We start from the raw sequence: 11,679 nt of genomic DNA, 5'->3' as shown, positions 1-11,679 counted from the left end.
GGAGAACATGTGGCTTGGCACTAGGAGGGTTCTAGGCGTGTGCACATTAGAAGCACAAAGCCGTGCATTATGTTAAAGCGAATTGAACAGGTTGATGAGCCGTCTCTGGTTTAAAGCAGAAAACAACAAAGAAAGATGAGTGCGGACACAGAAAATAAAATGCCCCCCGCAAATAATGACAGATAATTAAGTAACCCGTGCCTACTAATTATTTTATGTGTTGTGGAAAACACATGCGGATGTGTTTTGAGGTGTTAATAAAAGACTCGAAGGTCATTATTTGGCACTTCTCTAATTTCGTGTTGTTTATTAACATTTTACAGATACATTATAGGCTTAACAGACCTGAGGAAAACAAGATCCAATTAAGCTAGTGTAAATTAATAGGCTATCGGTACATTTGTATTGCTAAATTTCATTGCCATTACAAGTTTCGCAGAGAAGTATAATTTTTGACGACAACAAACCAATTTGCACAAAAGCGCGTGCGTTTCACTCATAGACACTGGCGCTCCGCTTTGGCACTCTCTACTGGATATTTTTGTGATTTGCAATTTGACCCGGAACTGATTATATGGAGTAGTAAACACGTGTGATCAGAAAAGGCAGTTAGGGTTGGTGAGTACTTAGACTTTAGACCTTTTAAAATGATATAGAAAAATAAGACATTGTAAACAATAAATGTACATGTATGTTTGCTGTGGATTTTTTAGTTGGCTGTGCTGCAGGCCATGTTACGGGGAATGTCACAAAAATGTACGCTAAATACAAGGTGCGAACGCTATGCTAAATGTTGCACATGAAAACGGATAACAACGTTGGGGTGGTAGCTTTGGAAATGGTTTTGTCATCTAACTTTAACCTGTGAACACCAAAGTGATGATGGTCCGTGTAACGTTACCTTCTGTTCAATTGATTTTCAAATTCGAAACGAAAATTGAAAATCGAAAAACGACTTTATATCTGTATTTTTAAAAAACAAAATAGGAAATCCCCTCGTGTTTTTGTTTTGGATATTAAACTTTGTATCCCCACGACCGAAATTCAAAATCCGCACAACAATAATGTGAAATCGGCACTTTCCTCAATTTTTCATTTGGCCTATCCCCGCTAGGCTGTCCTACATTGAAACCTATGACGTTTTAATTAGAGACATGTTTGTAAACAAGCTAACTTACGCAGAAATGTCAACTAGGCCTACGTTGTATCAACTAGGAGCAAGGGGAGTGGAAGCCGTAGAACGCAGAGCTGGACAAAATCTGACAACAATTCACTGGCCTAGCATGAGGCACGAAAATATGCATTTGGGCTCCTCTGTTGTTCTGTATGCGCGACTAGCCTATCGTTGCCTGTATTATGTTGGTAAAGGAGAATAGTAATGGAGAAAGAATCGAGAATGAGCCGAGAATGAGCTGTCCTTGCATTGGGGGGTGCGCACGTAATAAGGCCTAAGGAAGCATAGTAGCCAGCTGACCAAGGACGTAGGCTATTTATATATTTATATTCATATTGTAACAACTGAGGCAACAAGGTTCAAATCAGTGCATTTATTGGGTCAGGAGCGGTGTACTACGAATCTCGATTAGTGGGTTAGCGAGGTATGTTGTGCTCAAAGCCAGGCTATGCTGTGACACGAAAGTGGATCTGTTTTAGTGTCGCTATATCACCATGGTATCTTATGCTGTCAACCAAACCTGGTCGGGAGGAGGTTATGTGTTAAGTTATAGCTCAAATCGTGTAATATACCGCACACTGACCAATCAATTGTCTTAAAAACGAAGTTATCTCACGTGTAGGATTCTGTCATATGTCTTACAGGTGGAGCTCCGCCTCTACTAACATTTTGGATCTCGAATGCGCTTTAATAGTAGCCTAGAAATCTAGACGCACCCTAGCGGCAAATTAATTTGCTCAGCCTGTACATTTCAAATGATATAGGATGGCCCGCCAGGCTACTTTAATAGTGCTGTGCGTGCAAATATCCCACTATGGACGTGAATACCATACAACAACTAATGACAATTGATTTATTTGATGTTACAGGTTAGACACAAAATCCGCAGTGTAGATTAAGCTATCGCTCATGAATGTGGAAGTAATTGTTTTTAAATAGAGGCGGTCTTGTGCGTCTCCACGTTACACGATTGGCCAAAGTCATCCCAACACCGAGAACGCGCACAGATCTGAGCTGAAAGCCTAGTTTGACAAATATATCACATAACTGCAGTCGTAGTATCACTTAACGTATACCCCTGAGTCAAGGCTTTGTCAAGCCTCGATATATCTACATAGCCTAGATATGTCTAACGTGCTTCGTAGTATACTCCACGGGGAACACAGACAGGTCAAAACATCATTATAGAACACACAAGGTGACTAACACATGCACAACGGGTAGTCACACACAACACACATGAATAAACACGAGGTACAACCATAGACTGTATATATATATATATATATATATATATATATATATATATATATATATATACAGTCTATGGGTACAACCAAGGGAAGACTACACATGCTAACACACCACAAGGTAAATGCAAATACAATAGGCCTACTAAAACCGATATATCACATTCCAACTATGTGCAGATCACTGTCCTTCAACATCACCATCTTGCTCCCTTTGATGAACATATAGGCTAGGAATTATCCATTCGGGCAGTGGCAAAAAAATGCTGTCAGCATGCAGTAGCTTGTTGAGTGTGTGGTGGCCTCGTGTGCCTGGGTTTTCATTTTTAACTTGAATAATGACTAATTGAAATTACAATATTGAAATTCAAACCCTCATTGTATATTTGATTATTTTTTCCACAAAATGCTTCAATATTTGTGTTTTATTTTTCTCTGGGAAGTACTGTTTTAGGTAAAGGTCTTCAAATCCGTTTTTTGATCACTGTTTCAACCTTGAAAATCAAATGAACAGAAGGTACACGGACCGATGATCATTTTCAATAAACCATTCAACCGTTTAACCATTCAATAATTGTTCTCAAGAAAACGTCGGCTGTTCTGTGTTGGCATTTGTCCTGTAAAGTTATTTTAAAACGATAGTGCCACATAGCCCGAACACAGCAAAACCAATTTGTTTGTTTCTGTTTCCCTCTCTTAACAGCCCGAACGCTGGCTGACCATGGGCAAATCTAAACAATGTGGAAACCATAAGGGTGATAAGAAGAAAAACATCTCCAAAACATGGAAGACCAAACGCAGAACAAAAGACCTTGATCAGATTCACACTGATATGAGACCTGACCAAGCAGCTAAGCTGCTGAAACAAGATGTAGATTATGATGTCACAGGCAGTGCACAACATTACTGTCTACATTGTGCGTAAGTGCAGAATCCTCTTCCCTGATTAAACCTTCAAGGAAACGTGCTGCACAAGTGCACATAATCTACTCTGACCTGGTACAAGATCTGTACCAGTGGAATGTTATAGTGGTTGGTTTCTCTCTGTCTGCAGTGGTCAGTTTTATCTTGGGGGGGGGGAGTACTGACTGTGACTTTAAAACTAGAATTACTCATACAAATTCATTATTCATGTCAGTGTACTGGATGTAATGTTAATTTCAATGGGAATGAAAACTAATAAGTATGGAAGTTCCAGCCCCATTCATATGGCCCATTATTGGCATCAACTTGGATGCTAACTGACTGAAGCTAACCTTCCAAATCCAAAATATAGAGATTTAAAAATAATGTTATATTATAATGAGTAGACTTAGCAGTACATGAACAATGGAGGTATAAGTCCAAAAATACCAGGAATATTTTTCACACTTTGAAATGACACACAAATAACATGTCGGATGAGCATTGTTGTTACTCCAAGGTTTACCATATACCTACAAGGAGTTACTTGAGTTCAATGTCTTTTTCCCCCCCCCCAAAGCAGACATGTATTTTTTATATAGTAATTTACCTGGTCAGCAGTACTTGATATTGACCTTGTCTTTTGTCCACAGGCGATACTTCGTTGATTTAAAAGCAATGAAGGAACACTTTAAAACCAAAATCCACAAGAAAAGGTAAGTTCTCACAGGGCCTCACTCAGTCCATCCATAGTTAACCGATCTTAACAAATATTTGTGAGGTAACAGATGTGTCTCCTTTTGCCTTTTGACAGGCTGAAACAATTGAGAGAAGAACCGTACACACAGGAGGAGGCTGAGAGGGCTGCTGGAATGGGCTCATACATACCACACAAAAAGGTGGAGGTACACACCCAGGCAGTAGAAGAGGACATGGACTAAGGAAAGTTTAAAGGAACCCATATCACCTACCAGTGTCTAGTGCTGCATGGACATAATGATCCTGGTTTACAGAGTCTGTACAAAATGTCCTTTAGCCTTTGACATGTTCAGTGGACTGTTTCTAATGGTGTGGATGATATGCACATGTAAATATGGAGATGCTTCAAACGTGTATGGAGATGTGTTGGTAATAGCTAATAAAGTAAGCTATTTGGTTGTATTTGCCTGTTTTGTTTTTTGGTTATATTAGTAAGAATGTGTAATTAGAGGTAAAGTAGTGCTCCTTCAATACAATACCAAGTGTTGGAATATTAAATACAAATGTTTTTAAACATTCCTAAATGAATAAAAGAAGATTTCTGCCTGCATTACCATGACATGACCAGAAACTGACCAGGGCTCTGAGACTAAAGTCTGTACCTTGCTACATGTAGGCTACTGTATCTTGGAATTGTATTAGATTATCTTTCTTTTAAGCCTCAGATTCTAAAAGTAGGAATTGGAGTTAGGGTTTTATTTTAGAAACAAATCGTGCTTTTCTTCTGAGGCTAATAGGGGACTAGTAACTACCTTAATGCCTGTGCTTGAGGAGATGATGTTATTGATATGCCCACGTCCTAACAGTGTCTCATGTTGTTCCATTGTCTACCACTGAGATTCATTACATATCTTAGTCATAATAACTCACCATTGATTACTTTGTTAGGTTTGGATGGCCTGCCCTGTCCACCCATAGACTTAACTACTGGCATACTCTTATAAATCTATACTTTGACTACTCCCTTACCTTCAGGCTAACATCCTACAAACTGTCTCCCATCTTAAATAGGATACATGCATATAGTTACTGGAAGTAAGAAATGCAGTAAAATTATATCTGGTGTCAGCCTATTTGTGCATTGGGGGGGGGGGGGGGTAAAAAGTGCAGTAGAAGTGGGGTTTAGTAGATTAAGTGGCAAGGGCTGCATAAGAAAGGTGGGGGAGGATTGTGATTGGGGGGACACCAACAAGGAGCACCCAAGAGCAACAGGGCCAAGGAAAAACTCCCTTACCAAGGAAGAAACCTTGGGCTGATCCACGGCTCAAGGGGCTAACCCAACTACCAGGGTTCTTGGTGTAAAATGTAATGTTTGTCTGCAACTGTGTTGCATTGCTACCTGTTTTGGCCAGGTCACTCTTGTAAAAGAGATTTTATGTCTCATTGAGTTTTATTCTTTGTTAAATAAAGGTTATGATCATAATAATAAGCTAATGATAAAGGCAAATCAATCATTGTAGGGGTTAACATTCCTCCTACAAGTAAGGCAACCACAGTAAAACTGGCTAAATGATTTCCCCTCCATTTAATTCTGGGAACATGGTCCAAAACAACCCCTCACTTGCTTTCAATAAAAATAGAAGCAAACCCTGCTTACATGTCTAGAGTAACCAACGATAGGAGAATGTGCTGGCCCTTTAAGAGTTGTAGCCTACCATTGACCACAGGCGCTCCTCTACTTCCAATGGGAAAGGAGAAAATTGGGAGGCTGCGTAAATGCAGTTCCAGTTGCGAGAAACAGCAACATCAGCCACACATTTGGTCTTATAACACAGTTAGGCTACACATTTGATACTATGTACTTATGTGAGTTGTGAGCAGCTCTTTCGAGTAGAAGTGGAGAGAGACCCAGAGTGCAATGGAGAGATAGTCAGAAGAACAAGGATGTCCGCGGAAGTGGATGAAAGAATACCCGAGAAGAATGCCATGGCCCCGGAGGATGTGGTTGAAGACCAGCCGTCTTCAGGCGTGGAATGTGGGATTAACAGACCCACCCCACAACGATTTCGTGGAGCTCTTTCCACTCTTCTTGTTATAATCGCCGTACCTCTTCTTGCTGTTGGTTATAAATATTATCAGGATCAGCAGCTCCGGCAGCGTCATGTAAGTTGTACATCACCAGCCTGCGTTTAGCCTACATGTAAGCCCTCGTGGTAGTTACTTGTGTACAGTTACATTTGTAACATTAATTACAGTAGGAATTTTAAAGCAAACCAGTAATGTTGGTAGTACATCGCCCTGTCTCAGTGGGGAAATGTTACATTGTTCCTTTTATAGGTGACATTCGTGTAGTATGCCAGCAGCCCACCACTACTTCAAAGAGAGTAACATTAAACATGCCACGTACTTGCTACAAATTGTACCCAGCCCCCGCAATTGTTCTCAGTTCCCAAGTGGTTTATTGGGTGGCGGTGTATTTGCAACCACTGACACAGGCTTGCAGGAGAAGGCAAATGCACTGGGGTCTGTGGATGAGTGGTTTGCCAGAAGCCCTCCATTGTGTAGGGTCGCCTCTGCACGCAGTTCTTTAGCTACTTAGCCTAACCAATTTCACCGCCCTTTTGGAGTAGGCTAATACTAATTCGATAAATTGGAAAACATGGTGTGCTTTGACATTTGTGTCCCACTTTTGAAAAGGGCGCGTGTCCTATTGAAAGTTGCTGGACCGTGATAAACGTGCAGCAAATGGACACAGTGCTTCTGTTTTTACAATATTCCTTCAGGAACTGGGGTTGAAAGTACTAGGAGCCGACGGCCTCTTTATCTTCAATTCTTTGGACACCGACCATGATTTGTATCTCAGTCCAGAGGAGTTCAAGCCCATAGCCGAAAAGCTCACAGGTAGTGTAGTGGATCACTCAACTCTTTTTAACACATATCCTTTTTCCCCTCTGTAACCCCATATGATTCAGAAGTCATTCATATTTTGGTTAATTGCAGGAATTGCTCCGCCTTCTGATTATGAGGAAGATGATGTGCCCAGTGATCCTGATGCAGAGACCATTACACTGGAAGCTAAAATGCAGCCCTTGGTGATGGACTCTATGACCAAGAGCAAAGATGGTTTCTTAGGGGTAGGTTAATGAGTTCAATAGTCATTTAAATCTGGCCTATAATACATTGCTATAAATTGTGTTTCCTAAAACAAGTTGTTGTGTGTTAGGTGACTCACAGATCACTGAGCGGGCTCCGCTCATGGCTGGTCCCTGCAGTCCCTTCCAGCACATTCTCAGCCAACCAGTTCAGAGTTTTCTTGCCACCCAAAAACAAGGAGGCTGTGGGTGACACTTGGTGGATCATTCCAAGTGACCTGAACATCTTCACTGGATATCTGCCAAACAACCGTTACATGCCTCCTCCACCTCGTGGCAAAGAGGTAGGCCTACTTTGTGAGAACATGTGGTCAACTAATCTTCTTTCTTGGCTTTTTTTAGGTTCAGCATTAATGCTTTTGTTGATCATTTATTTTGCAGGTGTTCATTCACTCTCTTTTGAGTATGTTCCATCCGCGGCCTTTTGTGAAATCCCGCTTTGCTCCACAGGGTGTTGTGGCCTGCGTTAGGGCCGTAAGCGACTTCTACTATGACATCACATTCAGGTGAGGAGGAAAAATGAGGCTTTGTAAGAGCTTTAATATAATAACAATACATTTTATTTATAATGCACTTTTCATCAAAGATCTCAAAGTGCTACAGGTTAGAAACAAAAACAACAAAAAATACTCATAGAACTCACTGAAATACAATGGTTCATTTATACATTGGCCCCAATTCTGCATTCATTGGGTCTGAAATCTGTTGAGTCTGGATCATGTCTTCACTGGCCGACCCTTTTTACCACTGAATAAGAAAAAGTATCACCAAAGACGGCAGTGATGGCCATGATTATATATTTTTTCTGAAAAGTAATTTTGTTCATCTAACCACCCCTCTAAACCCAAACCACGCTTTTTTTGTTTATACCACAGAATTCATGCAGAGTTCCAGCTGAATGAAGTCCCAGACTTCCCTTTCTGGTTCACACCAGGACAGTTCACTGGCAACATTATTCTTGCCCGAGATTCTTCCCATGTCCGTGAATTCCATCTTCATGTTCCGAATGACCGGTAAGTCACAGACTTAACCAGTAGAAGCGCATAGATTTTGTACATTATGTGTGACTTCTGACAGGTGTGCTAATTCACAGGTCCCTTAATGTTGACATGGAGTGGTTATATGGAGCCAGTGAGAGCAGTAACATGGAAGTGGATATCGGATACCTACCACAGGTTAGGGGCCTGGCAAACATGACCTGTGTTTTTATTTATCTTTAAGATGTGAAATGTATCAACACGCTGTTGATTTAAAGTATAGATGTATGAGTCTGTAAATTTGTGTGTAACTAAATTGCATTAATTTCAGAAATGCGACTAGTCTGGCACACACTCAAGCACACACATACAGAACAAACTTTGAGATATACAAAACTAAGTGGGGTTGTAACATCCATCTGCTGGGATTGTAAACAGTGAAGCTTTAAAAACTCAGTAAGCCTGAAGGAATTTCAACATATCACTGTAATAACATATAAATGTCAGTAAACTATTGATATATAAATAATTTAACCATCAACACTTTTAGATGGAGCACTTTAATACTCCTGTAATTGTTCAGAGAGGTATTGCAAAAGAGACTTTAAACTGTGTCCTCAGATGGAACTCCAAGCAACAGGGCCATCAATTCCCACTGTCATTCAAGATGAGAATGGCAATGTGATTGACAGTCGCCAAGAGGGAAGTGAGCCTATTCAGTTTGTCTTTGAGGAGATTCACTGGACATCAGAAATCAGACAGGATGAGGCTGCACAAAACATCGAGGTCACCTTCTACCCTTTCAAGAAGGTATGTTGAAGTTAAATCTACTGCATATTAGAAATGTACTGAAAATAAAAATATATTATTTTCTTTGGTTACACTTTACTTGACAGTATCGACATAAGAGTGACATGACACTGTAATGAACGTGTCATAAACAAGTCATAAACGTTTATGACACAAAGCTTCTGTTATTAAGTGCAATTTGGTTTTTGTCATAACAAGTTACGGTTAGGTTTAGGGTTAGGGATAGAGTTATAGGTTAGGATTAGGGTTAGGATTCATGTGTCATGACAGTGTCATGTCACTCTTATGTCAATACTGTCAAGTAAAGTGTTACCTTTTCTTTTATCAACATTTAATTTACATTTTAAGACTGGTTTGGCTTTGCATTGCAGTATTGTGCGCTTCATCAGGTGTTATGCTTTTATCCTGCGTCAGATTTCATACTTGCCTTTCACTGAGGCCTTCAGCAGAGCCCAGGCAGAGAAGAAACTGGTCCACTCTATTCTTCTCTGGGGGGCTTTGGATGATCAATCCTGCTGAGGTATATAATGGGGCCTTTCTACATATACATCCTTAAGATATTTACATCACTTTCCAAGTCAGCCATTGGTTACACTACAGATGTACAATGATACTGATTGTTATACACATGTACTGAGTTGATATTACTGTTTTGGAATTACCCATTGTAGATTTACATCAGATTCTGTGCACCAAACATTTAAACCTATTGAACCCATATACTGTATCTTCCTCTTTCTTGTTCTTATCACAGGTTCGGGGCGAACTCTCCGGGAGACAGTCCTGGAAAGTTCGCCCGTTTTGGCCCTGCTCAACCAGAGCTTTGTCAGCAGCTGGTCGCTAGTCAAGGAGCTGGAGGACCTGCAAGTATGTACAATCTTATGACAGGCCCTTGAAGATATGCAACTGTAGCTGAAGACAATTTAGCTGCATAATTTATTGCTGGTATTTTTTTTTACTACCAGTGGAATATAAAATAGTTTAAATCAATTAGTACTAACTTGCCGTGCCAACAGATTTGTCTGGTGTTCATTAATTTTGCTCTGTAATTTGTCTTCCCCTCTCAGGCTGATGAGAATAATCCGGTTTTAAGTCAGCAGGCCCGATTACACTTGGAAAAGTATAACTTCCCAGTGGAGATGATGGTGGCATTGCCTAATGGTACAGTGGTGAGTAATTAAACTGCCCATTTACTCACAGTGGTGTTTTTTTGCATGTTCAAGTTTTGTAATATATATCCATAAGTAAAATGTAAAATTTGCAAAATGTGTAATACATCACCAAATGCAGTATTAGATTCTGTGGTATACGATTGAGCTTTGGCAGATAGAAACACCTCTTTCGTGTCATGTTCTAGGTCCATCATATAAATGCCAATACCTTTCTGGATCAGACATCTATGAAGCCAGAAGAAGATGAAGCTCCATTCAGCTTCTCTGCTGGTTTTGAAGATCCTTCAACCTCTACGTACATTCGCTTCCTTCAAGAAGGACTGGAGAAAGCAAAGCAGTATCTGGAATCTTAAAACCGTGTCATACATACCATGTCTATGGGGGTGGGGAAGGAGAGGAACATGAAATCACAAGTGACTTAATTACAGGAAGACTGGCCTCCATCTGAAGGCACGGAAGTACTAAATCAAAGATAAGGCTCAAAGAATGCTCCAAACCTTCAGAGTTAAGGCATGTCACACTTCTGCCTGAGAAAACCTTTTGCCTGTGAACAGTTCAGAGGCACTCCCAATGGGTTAGAGAGGGGCTGTTTTTATATCCAGCCATTAAATATACGGCCAAGTTAACCTTTAGGAATCTCACATTTTATAGACCAGTCAAACGACTATGCAGTACTTCAATCTAATCCCTGGACATGGACAATTATCTCTTGCTCAAAATAATTTAAGCTTTCTGCTATTTATGATTTTTTTTTACCTCTAAAAGGCAACTAATGCAAGCAACCAGTACTATTATTTGTAGGCTTAATAGTTGTGCAGTATTTGAAGGTACATTTTGTGGCATGTGTACATGGTAGTGAGTCTCGACAAAACTGGTGCAGGGGAGAGTGACTGCTTTCTGAGCTTGAACTGTTTGTGACGGCTTGGCCCGAAAGCCCCAAATGGGTGGGGCCCAGCCTGATGTCTTTGTTGAAGCTGAGGAAGGCGGCAATCTCCCTTGGTCCCGAGAGAGTCATCCGTCAGTACAGGAGAGCAATGCAAATTCTTGTTGTCCCAACACACTCCATAGGGGGCAGCTTAATGATTAACCATGCCAATCCATATGACATTTTCTACAATAAAAGGACAAGCTTAAGGCTATACTTAAACCAAAGATGAATAATACAGTGTAGAGTGAAATACTTAAAAAAGGTTGTAACAACTGTTTTTTAAAGTTATACATGTGTACATCTTATGCCAAGTCTGCTTTTGGAAAGGAATGTACATTTATGTTACCTTTTTATGACATCTGGTTTCACAATTGCCAGAAAAATCTTTGGACAAACATTTGCTGCCAAGTGTTTCTTGGATGTGTTTTCTGTCTGAATTATGTTGTGTGGACACGAGAACAAAACTGTGGTGTTTCTCCCACACAAAGAGAGGCCCACGAACAGACATGAGAAAATGTGCCCTGAATAAATGTTGATGTTTTCAAGCGTAACCTCAAGAGTGTGCTTCAGACTGCTGTAAGCCAGAGAGGGTGAGGGGCTTAACAGAGTAGAGT

General features: G+C 40.4%; 2 protein-coding genes across 3 annotated transcripts; both read left to right on the top strand.

Annotated features, from left to right (window-relative positions):
• Nucleotides 1–499: 499 nt before the first annotated feature.
• znf593 (zinc finger protein 593) lies at nucleotides 500–4,488 on the top strand. Of its 2 annotated transcripts, none has more exons than XM_042072244.1 (4): nucleotides 500–618; nucleotides 3,128–3,345; nucleotides 3,981–4,043; nucleotides 4,142–4,488. In XM_042072244.1, exons 2-4 carry the CDS (start codon nucleotides 3,146–3,148, stop codon nucleotides 4,266–4,268), a joined length of 390 nt encoding a protein of 129 aa, XP_041928178.1. In that variant the 5' UTR covers nucleotides 500–618; nucleotides 3,128–3,145; the 3' UTR covers nucleotides 4,269–4,488. The 2 variants fall into 2 exon arrangements, with proteins under 2 accessions (XP_041928178.1, XP_041928177.1); XM_042072243.1 differs by lacking the exon at nucleotides 500–618 and adding an exon at nucleotides 749–772.
• A 1,298-nt stretch (nucleotides 4,489–5,786) lies between these two features.
• selenon (selenoprotein N) lies at nucleotides 5,787–11,616 on the top strand. The gene is made up of 12 exons (XM_042072229.1): nucleotides 5,787–6,189; nucleotides 6,810–6,927; nucleotides 7,027–7,160; nucleotides 7,250–7,462; nucleotides 7,560–7,684; nucleotides 8,054–8,191; nucleotides 8,272–8,353; nucleotides 8,777–8,965; nucleotides 9,380–9,485; nucleotides 9,720–9,832; nucleotides 10,033–10,134; nucleotides 10,323–11,616. Exons 1-12 carry the CDS (start codon nucleotides 5,971–5,973, stop codon nucleotides 10,488–10,490), a joined length of 1,707 nt encoding a protein of 568 aa, XP_041928163.1. The 5' UTR covers nucleotides 5,787–5,970; the 3' UTR covers nucleotides 10,491–11,616.
• Nucleotides 11,617–11,679: the final 63 nt, after the last annotated feature.

Source organism: Alosa sapidissima, chromosome 19, assembly GCF_018492685.1.
Source record: "Alosa sapidissima isolate fAloSap1 chromosome 19, fAloSap1.pri, whole genome shotgun sequence".
NCBI classification, from domain to species: domain Eukaryota; kingdom Metazoa; phylum Chordata; class Actinopteri; order Clupeiformes; family Clupeidae; genus Alosa; species Alosa sapidissima.
This window is presented reverse-complemented; position numbering and strand designations above follow the sequence as displayed.